Source organism: Protobothrops mucrosquamatus, unplaced genomic scaffold, assembly GCF_001527695.2.
Source record: "Protobothrops mucrosquamatus isolate PMUCROS unplaced genomic scaffold, P.Mucros_1.0 scaffold_206, whole genome shotgun sequence".
Classification (NCBI taxonomy): Eukaryota; Metazoa; Chordata; class Lepidosauria; order Squamata; family Viperidae; genus Protobothrops; species Protobothrops mucrosquamatus.
The window spans coordinates 253694-274668 of NW_015386282.1; the positions used below are offsets into that span (position 1 = coordinate 253694).

The 20975-nt window shown below is 38.6% G+C and overlaps 1 protein-coding gene across 1 annotated transcript; it reads left to right on the plus strand.

Annotated features, from left to right (window-relative positions):
• The first annotated feature begins 3001 nt into the window (after positions 1-3001).
• Positions 3002-20296, plus strand: PM20D2 (peptidase M20 domain containing 2). Its single transcript, XM_015826112.1, has 7 exons — positions 3002-3505; positions 3819-3967; positions 10146-10288; positions 13949-14103; positions 15356-15488; positions 18171-18278; positions 19735-20296. The coding sequence occupies exons 1-7, from the start codon at positions 3002-3004 to the stop codon at positions 19938-19940; spliced, it is 1398 nt and encodes a 465-aa protein (XP_015681598.1). The 3' UTR covers positions 19941-20296.
• The last annotated feature ends 679 nt before the right edge of the window (positions 20297-20975 follow it).

Below are 20975 nucleotides of genomic sequence, written 5' to 3' on the forward strand. Positions count from 1 at the left end.
CATTTCATGGGGGTCGCCAAGCAAGGCTGTCCGCCATTTTTTCCCCCCTTTTCCAGCGGGTGCCTTACCTCCCTTGGGCTGGGCCAGCTGGTGGTCGGCCTGCTCCGTCTCTGCCGCTTGCCAGCTACGCCTCAGCCGGCGCAGGGGGCGGAACCACGCATGCGCGGTTGGGTAGTCCTCGACTTACGACCGGTTTAGTCCTCGACTTACGACCAGTTTAGTCCTCAACTTACGGCCAGTTGGGGTCGCGGCATTAAAAAGGTTGAGAACCACTGCTTTAAGGGCTGTCACAGGAAAAGAGGGCACACATTTATTATGCCTATCACCTAAGGGCAGAACAAGAACCAATCTTTACAGAATGAGATCCAAACTTTTATGGAGGAATTTCCTTAATGTGAGGAATTTTAAATAGTGTAGAACCTGCCTCCTGAAGTGGTGGAAGCTCTATCAGCGAAAGTTTCAACGAAGGTCAGATTGCCATTTGTTGGGAATGGTCTGAGGATTCCTGCTCTGGCAAGGGGTTGGACTAAAAGATTTCCAAGGGTCCTTCCAATTCTGTGATTGTGAATTGGTTGGTCTGATAGAATATTATAATATTAATATTATATTATATTAATGTGGTAAAATAAGATAGAATAATGAACAATTGCTGGAATAATGATTTGTCTGCATAATTGCTAGAATAATGATGTAATGCATAATCACTGGGAAAGTTCTGTGTCAGTAATATGTGACTAACCAAATGCGCATTACACATACTTTGTATGTAGCAAAACCTACCATTGTATGCCCATGAGAAACGATCCTAATGTATTACAATGTGTATTACAATGTGCAGTCCTTTGTTCCTAAGAAAAGGAAAGCATAAAACTGAAGTCTAATCCCGCCCTCCTTGTGCAGAATCGCCTGTCTTTTTGCTTCTGAACCTGCGCAAATAAACCTCTCTGCTAACCCCCTCTGGAATTCGTAAGAGTCCTTTCGTTTTCCACAAGAATATAAACAGAATAAAGTTAGTTATAAGCAGCGGCGCTGTTGGTCAGCACAAAATTAGCTTGGCATCAAGCATAGCCGGGTTTTTAGCGATGGCAATACCAAAATACCCAGAAAACACTAGATTTTTCGTTTCAGTCTTTCTAGGACGCAAGTTCTCTGCGGGAGCGGTAGGACTAAAAGCTATGAAAAAACTGGACGAGATCCGCACCTACACCAGAAGAACCCGTCCCTCGGCTCAAACCGCGACTCTATCCAGGACTAGCAAAGGGGAGAAAGCCAATTGCGGCTGCGCGGGGAGACCCGCCCCACCGAGATTCCGCCGCGCTATCGGCACGTCTGCGCAATGCGGTCTAATCTGCGACCACATTGCTCCGCCGGCTTCTCCCTTCCTGCTTCTCAAGTAAACCGCGACTTTTGCCCTATCCGGTCTGGCGTTGAACTCCGCGTTGCCAAGACTTCCCCCTCCCCCAGCCTGCCATTCTTCGGCGGCTCATCCTCCCCGGTGCCAAAGTCTAACGCAGGGGTCCTCAACCTTGGCAACTTTAAGACTTGTGGACTTCAACTCCCAGAATTCCTCAGCCAGCTTTGCTGGCTGAGGAATTCTGGGAGTTGAAGTCCACAAGTCTTAAAGTTGCCAAGGTTGAGGACCCCTGGTCTAACGAGTGTGAGGGGAGGACACCAACTCAGCGAGCACGCGAGCCGAAGGTAGTGGCGGCAAAAGCATTCGACCACAGGTGGAACGAAGGGAGCCGTTAACACACGTTAACGGTTAACGCACGCTAGCAACAAACGAGACGTCACGAGCCCTCCCTCCCGCAAGGGGTGATGGAACTTGTAGTTCTGCCGGGGAAAAAAATCACATGAAAGCCCTGGCCCCGCCCCCAACTGAAGCAGGGCGGCGGGTCGTGTGCTCCTGCGGAGTCTTATCAGCAATTGGCATGTTGTTAAGCTGCATTAAACATGATATAATGGGTCCTTATGTGACCCCCAACAGATGGTATTCTTGTGTAAACCAATTGAAAGTTATAGAATTTTACACACCCACGGTACAAAAATACAGATGTTTTTGTCTGATGGAATGTGCGGCATAAAAATATCCGCGATATTCCTCAGTTGAATCTGATCCGTTTCAAGGGAAACATGTATATACATATTTTCGTTACTTGTTCTTAAAGTTACTTTATAAAATTAGAAGCAGCTTAAAATTTCGAAGAACACAAAGGTAAAATGGATCAAGCTGTGGCTCAGAAATGTGTTTTTAAATTATGCCTTGTATAATGTGTTTCTTTTTTTTATATATTTCACCTTCTTATGTAGAGTAATATTTTGTGGAGTTAGGGATATTAATAGTAGTTTACTTTTAGTTGAATAGTATCCTGGGATAAGGTTTGGGAAGTCCGGGTGGGGGGTGGGGGGTGGGTTTTTATGCATTGTGATGTACTTGTGATGTGTTTTTTTTATGATAAAAACAATAAAAATTTATATCTTGAAAAAAAAAATTATGCCTTGCATTTGAAGAATAGATAGAAAGACAATGTTGACAACTTCCAAGTCTAGTTCTGAGAATGCACCCATGTGCGGTAGATAAGATGAAAAGAAATAACATTGCAATCCATCGCTTTTAGAAAGTTACATCATGTTTTCTTTCACATTGTTTACAGTTTCGTACTTCGGCGCCACGGTGGTGCAATTCTGGCAGAAGTCCAGTTCAGAAATACTTGTACAGTATTAATTTAAAAAAAGGAAAAAAAAAACTACTATTCCCAGCAGGCTCCAGGGAATGAGTTGCGAAATAAACGAAGGGATATATATATAAGCCGCCTCTCGGGCAACATGAACTTCAGACCGGCCGGCGAGTTTCGCGGGCTCTAGTTCTTCGTTAGGCGTATTTTTTTTTTTTATTCTGCATTATTATTATTATTATTTTTCCTCTCATCGGAAAGCTGAGAACGGCCCCTGTTCCCTCCGATTTTCTCCGGTCTTTCCCTTCTTTTGTCCGACCGTTGCAATGAGACCCAATGAAGCGGTGGAGGCATCGGAGATGCGCTTGGACGAATGGAAGCGGTGGGCGGCTGAGTGCATCGACCAGTCCTCGGAGCGCCTGGGCGAGCTAAGCCGGGAGATCTGGAGCCACCCGGAGCTGGCTTACGAGGAGCACCAGGCTCACGCCGCCCTGACGCGCTTCTTCGCCGGCCTGCCCGTCTCCTCCTCTTCGGGCGCCTGGTCGGTGCAGCGCAGCTACAAGCTAGACACGGCCTTCCGGGCGGACTGGAAGTGGGACGGGGCGTCCTGCTCTCCCGCCGAAGCGAGCCAGGCTCCCCCACCGCCACCGCCGCCTCTGCTTCGGCTGGGCTTCCTGTGCGAATACGACGCCTTGCCCGCCATCGGGCACGCCTGCGGGCACAACCTCATCGCCGAAGTGGGCGCCGCCGCCGCGCTGGGCCTGAAGGGCGCTCTGGAAAGCCTCCGCCAGAGCCCTGCCGGCCTCCCTCGCCAGGCGCCCGCCGTTAAGGTGAGGAGCGAGCTGGCGTCTCGGTCGCCTTCGCCCGCCCTCCGTGGTTTTAGTGCCTCGGCAGCGCACGGGATTATGAAGTGCTAACTTTAGATTTTGAGCATATCTCCCCACCCTCCTTTTTTTTTTTTTTTTGTAAATCTCTTATTTTGTATCGAGAAAGTTATGCATTTTCAAAATATTGTGGGTCTGAGAGCAGTGTTCAAGAGAGGAGCACAACCCAGTAAACAGGCTTCCCTGGCTGGGTTCCCTTGGCGCGATTGTTTGTTGTTGTTTTCCAGACCCTGATATCTTTGTCATCTTCTCGTTTTAGGTCACAGTGCTGGGGACCCCTGCTGAAGAAGATGGAGGAGGCAAAATAGACTTAATTAAAGCTGGGGTTTTTGATAGTCTAGACGTTGTTTTCATGGCTCACCCCTCTCAAGAAGATGCAGCTTATTTACCTGATATTGCAGAACATGAGTGAGTAAAAAAGGAGTGGGAAAGCTTTGTTGATAGTGTCTGAAAAGGGGTCTGTTGCCCTTTGATCCCCTTCTAGATTTATTTATTTTTTTGAGATCTATTAGTTCAATCCTTTTTCGTCCTTTGTGTCGGTTCATGAGCAACATGCAACAACACATTTATGGAGTTCAGCAGAACTTTATAAGAATTTCTGCTTCATTTTTCTACAAAAACTGTTCTGTGCTCAGTAAATAATATCCTGAAGAGTCTCCTTGGGAAGAAAATAGTAGATGGTGTAGAAAGGGACATTAGAAGCCCATGTGTCCGTTATTATTGGCTTAGAACACTTGCATTATTAAAATAAATGCATGGATAGGATGGTGGTAATACATTTTTTTGTATTGACTGACATTTATAGCAACAGCATCTTTTTCCTGAATTATTATTCTTGCTCCTACTCAAATGGCATTTAATCCTACTCATGGTGGATACTCATGATCCTAGGTAAGCAGCAGTGGTCAGAAAGAACAGTTGCCACCATTTCCAATAACTCACTTGTCTTCAGTGTTGTTATCTTAATATTTGAAGGAGGCAGAATGCCAAACTTTTGACTCCTCCAGAGAGGAAGGAACAATATCTATGATAAGCAAAAGCAACCATAGCTTACCCAGGGCTCTGTGTTGTTTTGCTAAAACACGGGGGGGGGGGGGTAAGCATTTTCAGAAACTGCTTCTACAAAAAATAATTATTACAGGTAGTCCTTGACTTATGACTATTCGTTTAATGGCTGTTCCAAGATATGGTTCTGAAAAAAGTGACAACCAGTCGTCATACTTACAATTGTCAGTCCCCATGGTCACATGATCAAAAATTGATACGTGGCAAATGTCATGTATTTACAACAGTTACAGGTCCCAGGGTCAACGATCACCATTTGCAACCTTCCCAGTGGGCTTCCAACAACTGAAATGATAGGGAAAGTAAGGACTATGGCAAAAAGTTCATAAAATTGGGTGCCACTTGTTTAATAACTGCATTGCTTAGCAAAGTAAGTTCCAATACCAACTGTGGTCTAAGAATTACCTATGATTACTTGCCTGTACTGTTGCTTTCTGAGGTTTTTTTTAGTTTTCTCATTTTTAAGCAGTGTAACTGTGTAGGTTGGGCCCAGTAGTATTGGCCAATATAAACAGCTAGAAAATGGAGCAACCATTACTTTTTTACAGGGACATCTGTAGTTGTGAGGATGTAAAAAAAAAGCAAAATAGTGGGTATAATTGCATAATTTGTATGATTCGCCAGTTGTACAAAGGTGCAGGGCTTTGATTGTAAGGGCATGTCTACCATCTTGACTTTTTAAATCCAATCACATGTACACAACCTTGTAGGTATTCCTGATGATTCCTCTGCTGATCCTCTATAAACTCCAGTGTTATATATTATCCAAAGATGTAGTAAATACCAATGGCTCCCACAATCTTGTTATTCCAGAGCAGAGCAATGAAATTCCTTTCTCTCCAAAGTTTGCTTATTTACAATGCTCCATCTTTGCTTATTGGCTAAGTTTTGTTTGGTCATATACTTAGAAATATTGATTGTGAAATAAGGAAAATATTATCACAAATGATATTCTGTTTTGTGACCTTTCAGTAACTTCTTTGGTAATGTATTACATGTAAAATTAAAGTAAAATAAAATAGTAGGAAATAGGGAGAGTTCAGTTATCAGGTATATCTGAAATATGCAGTATTAATTTAATCTGAATATTTTTATATTGTAATTTTGTATGAATGTGTAGTATCAAGCAGTCAAATATTTTATTTTTTTAAAATTATGCGACCATTTTTATAAGTTTATGAATGTTCATCATTATAGAAGTTGCAACATGTACTCTTTTGTCATATTATTTGTTCAGCATTTTTCAGTATTTTCAGGTAACTACTTTCTCTCATGTGACATGTAGCTGTACTATAATTGGTACTACAGATAGTACTGAGTATTTAAAACACTTGAATTGCTTAATAGAGTTCTTATAATACCTCTTCACATGATTCTCTAAAGAATTTGTTTCGGTTGAAACTATGACGTTCATTACAAAACTGCTCAGGAAATTGGATCTGATGTTTACCTATAATACAGAATTGAATATCTCATAACTCAAGTTTAGATGATACAATGTTATTCTTACATTTATTTTTATTTTTCTTTATGTCTTTCCTTATCCCCCCCCAAAAAAAAAATCAAGCTCATGCAGAATCATAAAAGTTTTGGAATTGTTTTAGCTTGGATATAGTGGAGCTTTCCTCTTTTAATATTTCAACATGCTTCTGAAAGTCTACAGACAAGAATTATCCCTCTGCTAATACCTTTGATTAATAGCCCTCTGCTAATACCTCTGGTATTAATGACATGAATCATCATTGAGAAGTCAGTGATGCTAGGAATGGTTAATGGAACAAGAAGAAAAGACAAGTAAATAACATACTGGCTTGATAATATCAAAACTGATACAAAGACGAGCATCCAACAATGGAAAGAAGCTGTGTCTGACAGAGTAGCATGGAGAGCACTTGCCTATAAAGTCACCAAGAGTCGGACACAACTGAATGGTTAAAACAACAACCATTAATGACATGTGGAAAATGCTGCAGTGAAAACAAAGCATACTACAATTTTATTCTTTAAAGTTAACAAGGTTTATTTTATATGACTCTGAAAGTCACAAGGTTTTCATATGTCTCTAATAGTGTAATGAGAGACAATTTAGTGCAGTGGTTAAAGCATCAGACTAGAAACAGAGACCATCGATTTTAATCTGATTTAGGTAAAAAGCCAGCTGGGTATTCTTGTGCTAGTCACTTTCTCTCAATCCTAGGAAAAAGTCAATGGCAAAGCACTTCTGAAAAGCTGGGCCAAGAAAACTGCAGGGACTTACGCAGGCAGTCTCCAAGAATCAAATCTTACTGAGTGGAAGAAAAAAAAAGTAGTGCAATAATGTAGATGTGTTTTTATGAAAACTGGTGGTTTTTCGTAGTCTAGTATTCTCTTGGACTTGGTAAGTGAAGCAAATTGCAGGTGCTTTTGTTAGATATATTTTAGTCTTGCAGTGATGATTTCTTGTGCTTAACTTAGAAGTTGAAGAGTTTTTTTCTCAAAGTGTAACAATTGATCAGCATCATTATAGTTATTAAATACTAATAATTTTTGTAGTTTGTAGGCAAGAAAATATATTGCAAAAAGTACCCAAAGTACTATCATTCAGATGTAGTGATAAGGATATGTCAGCTCCACCAGGTGGAGCAGAACAAAAAGCCACAGGAAGGCTAAAACGTCTTAAACTGAAATTTGCTATAACATCATTTGAACTTTCTGAAGTTTAAAAATGCTTCGGCCCTGGTTGTTTAGGCCAGAGGTCTCCAACCTTTCTTGGTTGACGGACCGGAGGGAAAGGGAGGGGGAAGTATTTTACGCATGCACGCGCACACACACACACAAATGGGGCCGCGAGCACGCATGATGCAAACGGGTCGGTGCTAGCGCCCTCATGACACTCGCTAGCACCGCCCCATTTTTGCCGCATGGCCGCTAGCACTGCCCCGTTTTTGCCGCATGGCACCCCATTTTTGCACTGCGTGGCGCATCATTTGCATAGCAGTGCCCCCCGTTTGCATAGTGGTGGCAACAACTAGCTAGCGCGAGTGGGGTGCACGCACTGGCCAGCCTGGTCCATGGCCCGGTAGCCAGCAAGCCATGGCCTGGTAGTGGGCCGTGGACCGCAGGTTGGGGGGCCCTGGTTTAGGCAACAGAGTTTTTATATATCCATCAAGGTCATCTTCCTTGCTCTCTACACGTTCCTTATACTTATCAAACATTTTATAGAAAGTTATTTCTCATTTACTTCTCAAAAGAGCCAGTACTGGATTTCTAGTTTAGAACAATTACATTTGTAACACACAATCCTAGGAAACAAAAGTATATTTTCTAACAAATAATTGTTTAAAGTGTTTATACACCACATCTCATTTTAGCTAAACAAAATTATAAAAAAGTACAGGTACAACCTACCTTTTGCTTCAGCCACAGCACCAGCTATTGCCTGCCAGTAGAATTCCTTGTCAGAGGCCCTATTCTGTGTGCTTCTCTTCATCTGAAAAAGCTTGCAGGCCATCTCTGTCTACAGATTGATAATAGTATAAAAGATGCAGAAGAAAGGAAAAAGCTGAGATGGAGCAGGGAGAAGAAAGCAAGCTCAGATAGTAGTTCTTACCAATGTGTTTAATAAAAAAACAAACTTAAACTCTATATGAATATGTTCATATCTTAAATTCTGCATTTCATTTCATGCTTGCTTTAATTAAAAATATGTTTGTAGGCATAAATAAACACAAGAATTCAGGGATACTGGAAGGCTGAGTTTATCAACAAATGCTTGTTCTATAAATGGAATCTTTGGTTCTTAATAGATTGGCCTGTTTCATTCTTTTTCATGCTAATAAATAAAACTCCGGCTTGACCCAAATAAATCAAGCTCTTAAGTGTCCTTTGCAAGTTGCTTCCTTATTGTATTCAGTACAATGCTAAAAATGTAAGAAACTGATAACACAGCACAAACCTACACAATTGTTTTGTGCTCTGGAAAAGCATATTCTGATGTATTCGTAAAGTTTGTTTAGGAAATGATTTTGAAAAAAACCATTTAAAATTGTGTTTTAGTTTTAATTTTAAAATTACTGTGTGGCACATTTATTGTATGGGTTATATATAGCTTCTAAAACAATGTTATGAAATGTGTGGATCTTTGCTAATCTTAAACATTTCTGCTTTTTGTCTTTTTTCGAGTTTTGATGCTCATCATTTTTATGAAGGCGCATTTCACGGGATGGGAATTGATTATGTACCATCAAGCCAATGTCAGGTCTTAACTACTACATTATATACCAGTGGTGGCGAACCTATGGCATGGGTGCCAGAGGCGGCACGCAGAGCCCTCTCTGTGGGCACGTGCGCCGTCGCCCCAGTCCTAGGCCTTCAGCTGGGTTCTATAAAACCTTTTCGCTTTAGATCTTCGTCGCCATGTGCAAAAAAAAAATTCAATCAGTCAATTTCAACTTTTTAGTCCCACCCAGTCTGCTGTTACCACTGCAGCCATGCATTGGGTTGCAATTTGGGCACTCAGTCTCTAAAAGGTTCGCCATCACTGTTATATACTATATAAAAATTTAAAGACCTATACATAAAATCAGTCCAGATGGGCATCTATCAGTCATCATAGAGCCCCCAGAATAACTCAGTTGTCAGGAATATCTGGAGCCTGGAACAATTGAGACCAGCCTAATTTCTTAGTGAAGACTATTCTACTATTTTAGAATATTCTGGCCTAGAAATTGGTTCAGATTAACGTATCTTGGTCCTCCATGGAGATCCTCTATGACTCTGAGAAATTTGAACGACTCTGAGAAATTAATCTGTATAACTACACTTCTAGTGCAGGTGTATTGTGTTCTGTAAAACATTTTTTTCCTGACTAGAAATGATTTCTGGGTTAGCATATAAAAGTAAACATTAGTGAGATGTGTTCATTTTTCTGTCCTAGGGTCAGCAAATGAGTTAGTCTTATCTGGGTTTGCTCTGCACTGGATACCGGCCAAGAACTATCGAAGGAAACAAACCACATTTGACCAAACAAACCACATTTATTTTGCTTATGTTTTAGATAGGCTCTGGCTTAAACAATAACTCACGGATTAAACAAATCCTGCCTTCATGCAAGCAAAGTTACCATAGAAAAAGCGAGTAGAAAAGATAAACCTTTAATAAAACCAGAGGATGTTCTCATCTTATAGTTCATACATGTTTAAAATGTTCTTTTTAAATGGTTTTGCTAAAGGTTTTAGGTACTAATTCACTAATTTCTTCCAAGCTTAATTTTATGTGCTATATCAGTTCTCTGATATATCTGTTTTAGAGATCTAATTTTTGCAGTGCCAAAGATTAGCTTTAACTATGGAAGCTCTGTATCACCTTCCATTCATAGCCTTGTGTTGATTTGCTGTTTCAGATCTTTGTAGAGCTTCGGAGTAATACCATAGAATGCAGCATGCACTTAATCTCCTTAAAAATTATTTTCATGAAATGAATCCAAAGGGATTTTTTTTCCTTTAAAATTGTTCAAAAACAAGTGATGACTTTTATTTCCTAGTGTGACTGTGAAATACTATGGAAAAACTTCTCATGCAGCTGCTTACCCTTGGGAAGGACTAAATGCATTAGATGCTGCTGTACTTGCATACAACAATCTGTCCCTTTTAAGACAGCAAATGAAACCGACATGGAGAGTACATGGTGAGACCTTCCTTCACTCTTATGTCCAACAAGTTATATCAGAAACTGATTAAGCAAATGTGTTCTATCTGACATGCTAATGTTACAAAATGAACAGCTGCTTATGTTTATTAGCTTTAATTATTCCAATGTGGTATTAAATGCATAACGGTAAAAACTCTGCTTTTCATATGAAAATATGAAGCAGCTAATGCTTTTAAATAGTCATTAAATTCACATTTTCAGAGTATAAAGTTAAATGAGTGTATTTACTTTTAATCAAATGTAAATAAAATAAAAACGTAGCTTTAATCCTACATTCTGAAGTTAGTTTAATTCAAAAACTAAATATGGCCTTTGACCTAGGAAGAACTTGCATTCATTTTCTAGAAATATAAAGGAAATGCATTTATATGCATTTAGAAATAGTCATTGTGAAATCGGTAATTTTATTATAAATGCTTAATTTGAGGACATTTCTTGAAAGAGACTCAATTATCTTGCATCCCAAAGATAATTATTGTGGATGTTTTAAAAATGAAGTTATTATGTGCAATATATGGCATACCTAATAGCTGATACCATTTTTAATAATAATAATGAAAAATGGAGTTAAATAGAGTCCATATGGTTTCCTTAAATACGATATATAAAAACCTCTCATAAATTATACAAAAAGCAAAAGATTCTCGGTTAAGAGATAAATAATTTGTTTTTCCCAATACTGTCCCTAGGGTATTTTAATCATCATTTATCCATGCCATTTGATCTTGTTTTAATAGAATATTTGGATTTTATTTCCAGTTGTTGGGGTGTTCCTTTCAGAATATTACAACATATATAATAAGGGTCTTGACATCTATTTTGACCCAGATAAAACATTTATTTAGTGACTTATTGGTGGAGGCAAATTATCTCCTTTTCCGGATAATTGTTTCTTTTCTGTATTTCGTCCATCCAGTTTCTGCTTTGTGAAGGTTTCATTTCTTACTCTCTTAAGTTAGAATGACATAGCTTCTGAAATCTTAGGCAGAGATCATTAATTTAAATTTTCTTCAATTTATGTACTGCTCCCTTCAAACAGTAATCTGTACAGTTCACTAATGCTGCAGGAAAGAGTAAGTGATGGTGTGTTTTGTCCCCCAGGTGATCCACCTCCTCAAAATTGCATGGAAGTTGGTGGGGGACTTCGAGGAAATCTGTAAATATTGCTATGAAACTCTCTTTTTCCAGGTGCAAATCTGTGCTGATACTATTTCTTTTTCTTCTGTCCATTTTGGGTCCATGTTAGCTTGATCATAATAAAGTTATTGTAGGTGAATTGTAGCTGAATAGCTTCCGCCAATTGGAATCTCTTTTCCTTCCAACCTGGCAGATGTGTTGGCCAGGTTAGGTGAGGAGGGTTGCCTTCTGCAGCACATCTGGGGAGGCCATGGTTTGACTCATTGGCCCAACCACCTTTTGGCTTCTTCCTTTGCCTTCTCGGCAGAGCAGGTGATTTGGTCCTGCGGAGCCCGCCTAGAGACTGCCAACCTGGTCTCACCCGTGCTGGTGGCAGGTGGATCTGGAAGAGGGTGCAGGAGTGAAGGGGTGCTGAGCCCAGGGAGAAAATGCCATTAGCGATACTCCAGTCAAGAAATTTGGGCTCAGGAAGACTTCCCCTTCCTATTATTATTATTCCTTCTGTCCTAGAAAAATGCACTCTGCTCATGACCAGAAACACCATGAAATCATTCACCTGGCTTTGGGGGGAATGTTGCTGCAATGCTCTATCCAGCTCCTCTAAAATCTCTCCATAATGGCTGCGGAATTCCAACCCTGGCTCTTCCCGGGCACAGAAAGGACTCATGGCTGCTGCAGCCATCGTACCTTAACATTCTTGACCCTGGTACTCTGCAAATGCTTATATGCCCCAGTGCCCGCTCCGACTCAGTGTGCTCAGTACCCAGCGGGGCAGAAGCCCTCACCCCTGCAATTAAGCAGAGGGGACAGCAGCGTCAGTGGGGGAGGTGAAGCCACCACCTGTCCCCGACTCCACCTTCACTGCTGCCCTCACCTTGCCCAGCTGGAAGAGCGAAACAATGGTGGCGGCAGCAGTGGTTGTGAGAATGGGAAGCCCCACCTCCTTCCCAACCACCACTCTGCCCACCACCACCACCACCTACCCAGCTGCCTCTCCTTGCTCGCTTGCTCACACACCCTCTGGTTCTCCATCTGCGCACCCACAGTGAATTGTTCCCACAACAAATTGTCCACATTGAGTTGTCGTGCAATAACATGGCAGCAATGAGTTGACGAGGGGACTTGGTGGTGGTGAGGAGGCTGGACCCAGCTGCCTGCGCTGAGTTCTCCTAGACCCAAATTTATTTGCCTATGAATTACTGTAGTGTTCGATAGGAGAGAAAATAGATTAAACTTATTGGGGTTAGAATTACAGTGATTTCCCACAGAAAAACATGGGGCACATCTAAGATAAGATAAGATAAGATAACCTTTATTGTCATTTTTTTACTGTGGGCACAACGGCACACATCAAAAATGAAATTTAGTTGCCCGCTCTCAAAGTGAAACACATCTGGAGAAAAAAATAGAGAAAATCTTCAAAATATGCAGCCAAAAATCTCTGGATGTAAGAAACAAAGGTGGAATACAAAGTTATACATATATGCAAATCAAAAGTCTCTTTTGTTGAAAGATAAATAATTGTAAACTACATTGTAGATATATCAGGTGTGTTATGTCAGATTTCAGTATTTCTTCCTGATTGGAATATGTTTATTACCATGCATTATGAATTTTGATTTTAATAATACTTCAATTATTATATATTTCAGTTTCATGACTAAATTGTTTCTATATTAGAATGAGAGTAAATTTGAGATCAAGTCATGCTTTCAAATCAGAACAGGGATGTATAAAGTAATTCCTACTCTTGAAACTGTTTGGCATTAACTGTTTTTTCTTGGGGTATATGTTAGAATTAAGTAAATAAAAACAAGTGTATATATGCGCGCGCGTGCATGAACACACACACACACACACACACACACATTTCACCATGGTACATACCTAATCATGTCTGGAAAAGAGTCAGGGGTTAGAGTAGATGTGTAATATACCATGGATGTCCTTAGCTGAACTTGTAATCAGCAGGTATAATACAAAAATATGTTAGCACTGTTCTTCTTTATAACATAAATATATTGAACAGAAAAAATAGAAATGTGTATTTGAAAATACACTGATACGGATGCCAAACTAAATATGACATTTTAAATTGTTCGGTTTTAATCCAAAGTTGAGGCCCTAAGAATTAAAATATGAAAGGATGGTTTTATCTTAATTTCTTCCTAATATACTGTAAATATATTCAACTTCTGCTTGATATTTCTTATATAGCTCTGCTTGGTATAGGAAGAGACTTTTTTTTTTCAATTTTAAGAGCAACAAATAATTAACAGAGGAATACAGCAGAAAATTGAAGTTTCTGATTTTGGAATTCAGATGTCCATTGTTGCCAGAGTGTCTTCAGTGTGAGTTCTCATTGATCTACTGGCAAAGCAGAGAGCCTTCGATCAAGTGCTTAAATAACATGACTTTTCTGTTTAGCTGTTTTGCAGTAAGCCTCAGAAAACCTAGGTGCCAAACTAATTTCAATTACCTGTTTCTTCTTCGTTGTAGGTATAATAAAGAATGGAGGTGTGAAGCCTAATATCATCCCTTCTTACACTGAATTAGAATTTTACTTGCGTGCTCCTTCCTTAAGGGAACTCTCTACCTTAAAGGAAAAAGCAGAGAATTGTTTTAAAGCTGCAGCTCTAGCAACTGGTTGTGAAGTAAGACTGCTAGATAACTTTCCTAACCTGATATAAGCTGATTTTTTTCAAATAAATTAAAACATGGATTATTTGAGCTGAAAGAATAGCAGTGCAATGTAAAGTTTGCCTTTTGTATAATGTGAATAATTTGTGAATAGTTCAAGTACTGGTCAAAACTAGAATGTAGGGAAGAGATGGCTAAAAGTGTTCTGTAACTACTATAATTAATTGTATCAGTTCTGGCAAAACCATAAATTATTATCAATTATTTAGCTAGTAGCTACTATTTCCATTATTTTACATTCAGATAGTCCTTGACTTAACATTTGTTCAGTGATGATTCAAAATTATCACGATACTGAATGATGTGATTGACAACCTATACCCAAAGTTGTGGCCACTGTAACGTTTCTATCATCACATGAATAAAATTCAGGTGCTTGGCAATCTTTATGACTGACCACAAGGATGTTGCAGCTGCCTCACCTGCCCATCTTGCCCCACCTCCACCCCACTAGGTCCCTAGGGCCTACTTCCAATCTGGCTGGATCTTACACCACTGGGTCTCCTTCCCCCATCACACTTTGCTCCACTTAACTTTTCTGAAGATCCCCTTTTCCTAGGAGAAACAGCCAATATGCTGCAAGTCCTTCCTATATAGAAGCCTCGTGGTGCTATCTGGGAGAGAATTTTGAAATTGGCTGCAGTTCTCATAATCTGAGAATTGCAACTGTTTCCAAAATGGCATCTGCTTCTATGATAGCACCATGTGGCCTCAATATAGGAAGGCCATGCAACTGATCGGCTGATTTTCTTTCTGAAAGGCGAGATCTGAAGATCACCTTTTGGAAAGAAAAGCAACTGATCCGATATATGGCTTTCCTATATAGAGACCACATCATTGCATCTCAGAGTGGATGCCATTTTCGAAGCAGCAGAAGCTACTTTATGCCATTCCAGGGCAGGTGCCATTTTGGAAGGAACCACAATTCTCACAATCCAACATTTTTTATCCCTATAGGATAAAAAGGGTGGATTAGCCCTAATCAGTTACAAATAAAGCAATAAGTTCTTATATGTTTACTATAGTATAAATCCAGTTGTATTAACTATGATTTCATTTCAAGTACCTGTATACAAGATTTAAATTTTATTTTTATTTTGAGTATACTAGGGTTGATTTCTGAGTGAAATGTGCCTAGGATTGAATAATGAACTCTTTATTTCCTACGGCCTGATATTTCCACAGAAATTTTATTTTTTTGTCTAGGTGGAATTACAAGATAGTGAAAATGATTTCTACAATGTGCTTCCTAATAAGACTCTACAAAAAAATTACAAAGAAAATGGCAAGAAGCTTGGCATAGACTTCATTTCTAATGACAACTTAAATGAGTTAACAGGTAAGTATATAAATATACAATTTGTATTGTAGAATTTTTAAACAAGTTTAAAAATAGTACAAACATTAGAAAAGACAAGAATAGTGAATAAGAAAGAAAATAGAAAAAGAAATAAAACAGAAGAAGAAAAGAAAACATTATAAATGAGTTCTGAGCTTTTTGACAGCAGTTATAAATGCATTTATATTTTACCCTCTCTACAGTTACATCATAATTTCCTTCTTTCCATAAACTATCCTTTCTAATATTCAAAGCCTTAAATCACAAGTTCATTTTTCTTTTTTATTTGAGCAAAATGTCCATAAGGGGTTTCAAGTCATTAGTAAATGTATGTTGATTTTATTCTAATAAACAAGTTAATTTTGCCATCTGTGTCACTTTCACAAACGATTCTTCAAGAATATAACTTCTTTAGGCATGGCACCTTGGTCAAATAGAAATACTATGAATACATAACTGAACAGAAGCAGATGTAATTCTCTATAGGGTACACAAAATTAATATCTTTTGCAGATTTGGATTCTGCTTATTATATATGTGCAGCTGTTTTCAGATTCAAAATCTTTAAAAAGAGAACATGATAAGTACAAAAGTTTTGGCACCCATCCACTTGATTTTATACTTTTTTATTATTATTTTTTTAAAACTCAAAAAGGAGATTGACCATCTTACCTCTCAGTTGATTATTGTTGTTCTATTTTCAGCAACTATAATTCCCTCAGCAGCTGTCTGAGCATTTGAAAATGAAGATAGTTTACTTCAACGAAGCGGAGAAGGCTTTTAAAAAAAAAAATGAGACAAAAACCCTATAAACACTTTCAGCTAGCAACTTAAGAAATAAAGTTAAGATATGAAAGTTACATGGAACTTTGAAGTCTGAAATACAAAAATAATCTTTGCTTCTCTCAAACTAGTCAGATCTGCCAAAAAAAATCCACAGATCACAGCAAACATTCTAGTGCAAAGTTTGGTTAGCACTGAAATAATTGTCTCAGATTCATTTAGTACGAGGGCAATTCGGAAATAAACCTCCGTTTGGTTATCCATGACAGACACTCGCAGATACAGAACTTTTATTATACACATTAGAAAACTACAACATTACATTACTTATCGACATAATCACCATTCAAATGGAGGCACTTGTCATAATGTCTTACAATGTTTGAAATTTCTTAGTAGTTGCTCAGTGCCAGATCTGGACTATTGGAGTGGGTGATCAAAAACATCCCAACGGAACTGCTTCAAAAGTTCTTGGGTGCATCTAGCTGTGTGCAGGTGAGCATTATCGTGAACCAACACCACACCGGAAATGGTGCCATAAAAAATCCCGCCAAATGTGAAGGTGCCAAAGGAGTAATGGTAGTGAAATTCTTGGAGCGTAGTTCAACCATCAATTCAGAAGTCTACTGTGAAATGTTATGAAAATTCAGATGAGCCATTCATAATAAACGTCAGTGCATGCTGACTTCCAGTATGGTGTTGGTTCACAATAACGCTCGCCCGCACACCGCTAGACGCACCCAAGAACTTTTGAAGCAGTTCCGTTGGGATGTTTTTGATCACTCCCCCATAGTCCAGATTTGGCGCCGAGCGACTACTACTAAGGAATTTCAAACCTTGTAAGACGTTATGACAAGTGCCTCAATTTGGATGGCGATTATGTCGAAAAATAATGTTGTAGTTTTCTAATATGTATAATAAACGTTCTGTATCTGCGAGTGTCTGTCATTGATAACCAGACAGAGGTTTATTTCTGAATTGCCCTCGTATATTGTTCATACAACAATTATCTGCATGGGAGAGTTGTCAAAAGAAACTATTCTTCTGACCTCATCACATTTGTCATCTCCTAAATTATGCCAAAGCAAATCTCAATAAGTCTGAAACATTTTGGCATCCGTTAAACATGGGTGTGGCTTTATTATACTTGTAGGATGTATGAAAGCCAGTGACCTAGAAAATACTGTGCAGTTGAGAATGGGTTTAATGAAATATGTATATATCTTAAAAGCTAATATCCCACAGTCAGCAAAGAAGCTGAAAAGATGTTGCATATTTCAGAAATACTGAAACATACATCCAGAATTATCAAGACAGTTTTACAAGGAACAGTCCCAAGACATCAGTATTATCAAAAATCTGCGGGGACCTTTGAAACATGCAATGCATGAATGAGATCTGACTTAAGGATATTTCTAAGCTAGAAAAATTCTATAAAGAAGAATGGGAAAAAAATCAAAACCAAGAATAGATAAAAAGCAAAAATAGCTGGCTATCCAAAACATTTGGAAGCTGTTTTCTTCTGTCAAAGGAGGCGTCACCTAATGTTGATTGACAGGATGACCAAACTTCTGTACCTAAATTCAGTTTGTTTATGCTGAATGGTAGGCTGGCCATGAGTTGGAAGTGTCAATTTTTAACAAGGGTTCTTGTTTCCTCATTGTTTCAATTTCCCAAGTTCTTAAAATGGAGGGACAAAACCTTAGAAATCCTATCATTTGATGTATTAAAAATGCATCTTGGTACTTAGTGTGTGGAGGAGGACCTATACGGGAGCTGAATATTTTTATTTGCTGTACCCTTTAATAATACTTTTATTTGCTAAACCATACAATAATATTTCACCTTGTAGACTGTTTGGTATATTCCAAAACCTAAACATGTTTTGGCTCTCTTTAGGTTCTACTGACTTTGGAAATGTTAGCTATGTGGTCCCTGGAATTCACTCCTATTTTTACATTGGTTCTGATGCATTAAACCATACTGAGCAGTATACAAAAGCTGCAGGTTAGTAGTTAAAAGTGTGTATATCTTTCACAAAAAAATGTTTGAAAACTGTGTGGCAAAATGCACATGGAATCAAGTTTGCGTGATCACATTATTCTGTCATGATAGCCAGTGCCTTTTGAGAGTGGTAGAACAAGACTGATGGTAAGTACCAGAGGCGTGCAGTATTTGGATCCACAGACAAGGATCCACATCTCTACCAAGATAACAAGAAAAAATATCTTCTTTGGTCTAGGAAGCTACCCAGATATGTTCTCTATTGGGTAAAAAGCATGGCCTCTTTACCAACTTCTTCAGTCATTCTCTCCAATGAGGCCAGTATTTCAGGATGTAAAAGGAAGGGATAGAGATGGGTGCCTAATTTTGGTGCTAAGTTCATGTGTACAGATTATACTTGCATTTCCTTTCTACCCATTACTGAGAGTTATATTCTGTGCATAAGAAGGATTAATTTTCTTCTCAGATCTGATGGCTTTACAGCAGCTGGCTCTGAACTGGACATAAAATGAGTATGTGGAATTGGTAACTCCCACGCCCATTATCTTGGTTTCATCTTGGTTTCTAAGTTGAGCAAAGGCAGAACCTGAGAAAGGCAGCTTTTGCCAACTAAAGTGTTAAAGTAGATGCATCCATTTGTCTCAAATCTGCTGGCCATTCAGGCAAACCAGAGCATCCTGTGAGCAGAGTTCTTCTCTCACAGATACTGAGTGCAACTCAATGCAAATGTATAAATACATTTTTAGTTGAATAATGTGGATTTTACATTGGTAGATACCTCTGCATCTGTAAGAGAGGACTGTTCTTTAGCCTCTATTTGCAGTGGAATTGAGATTGCAATCTTTTAAAAAGGAAATTGTTTTAAACATCCCTTCAGATGTTTAAATATCAAATATCTACACACCCCTCACATCCTGGACACAAACTATTTCAACGTCTTCTCTCAAGACGACACTATAGGACATTACACACCAGAACACCTAAACTTAAAAGACAGTTTTTCCCCCATGCTGTCACTCTGCTTAACAACTAATTCCTAAAACACTGTCAAACTACTTAATAAAGCTGCATTAGTATAATACCAATCTTTCCTATTTCCTATCATCTTATGTCTATAACTTGTATCTTACAATTTATAGTGTTTTTTAGTATCCTAGTATGATTTATGTTGTTTGCTTAGCTAGAATTCTATGACTATCACCAAGTGTTGCATCTTATGATTTATGATAAAGTGTTGTATTTTATGATTTACGATGAATGTATTTTCATGTTGTTTATGATTATGATTATCACTATTACTTATATGTACACTGAGAGCTTATGCACCAGAGACAAATTTCTTGCGTCCAACCACACTTGGCCAATAAAGAATAAAGAATTCTATTCAGATTTGAAAAGACCCTACATAACTCTTGTACTGAAATGAAATCTCTACCTTTTATGGATTTGATTGTCCTAGGATCAGAAGAAGCTCAGTTCTATGCCTTGAGAGCAGCTAAAGCTTTAGCTATGACTGCCTTGGATGTTATTTTCAAGCCAGATGTGTTGGAAAAAATTAGAGAAGATTTCAGACTAACGAAACTGAAAGAAGAAGGTCATTTGAATGTTCCTGGAAATGCAAAAGGACCAGATAATGGTATTGGAGGAGAATGTGCATCACATTGAAGTAATGTAGCATATTACAACGTTAAAAAAAACTATGGAAGATCCAGGACTGATCTAATTCTAGGGAATATTTTTAATAATTGGAAAGATATTGAAATCATGTATTTTTTCCCCAATAGTATTTTTGTCTAAAATTATGTCATTTGTCTTAATTTCAGACAAAATTACATGGTGTAATTCTGATTGAATGTAAGATGTATCTTAGACTTTTGAACTGTTGCAAATGCTAGTATGATTTTTTTAAAGGTTATTTCTGTACCCATTGTTCTAATATCAGAGGGAGCCATGCTTAGTATATATGGAGAGCCAGTTTGGTGTAGTGGTTAAGGTGCTGGCCTAGAAAGCAAGAGATTGTGAGTTTTAGTCCCACCTTAAGCATGAAAACCGGCTGGGTGACTTTGGGCCAGTCACTCTCTCTCAGCCCAACTCACCTCACAGAGTTGTTGTGGGGAAAATAAGAGGAAGAAGCAGTATATGGTATATTCTGTGCCTTGCCTTCTAAAAAAATAAAGGCAAGATAAAAAAAAATCTAATGAATAAAAATAAACAAAATCATCAGGAAAATTAATATATTTTATTAAGTTACATGTAATTGAATTATGATTTTTGCAAAGGGGATACCAAAGGTTAGGCATTGTTTGAAGGATGTGCCTGGGTTTTTAATATTAGAAATAACTTCTGCTTTCTTAAACACATTCTCATAAATGGAGCTTAGTTTTCAAAATGCAACATTTTTCATTATCTCTCAACTTTCCTGGAAGGCTAGTTTTAATCACTTGATATTTCATACCTGAAATACATTCCTATACTCTTGTTCTGCACAATTTTTGAATCAAGCATCTCTCTTAGTCGAATGTATAATATTTATTCAAATAATAGGATTGTTCAATGCTTCAGATTCAATTCTATTATGATGTTTTAAAGTGGATAGTAATGTGAAAGTAGCCTCAAAGGTCAGCTGTATGAACCCAGGAAATGATCTTACTGTTTTAAAGAGTTGTGTGCAGGTGATACATTCGCACATTTGCATGTTCA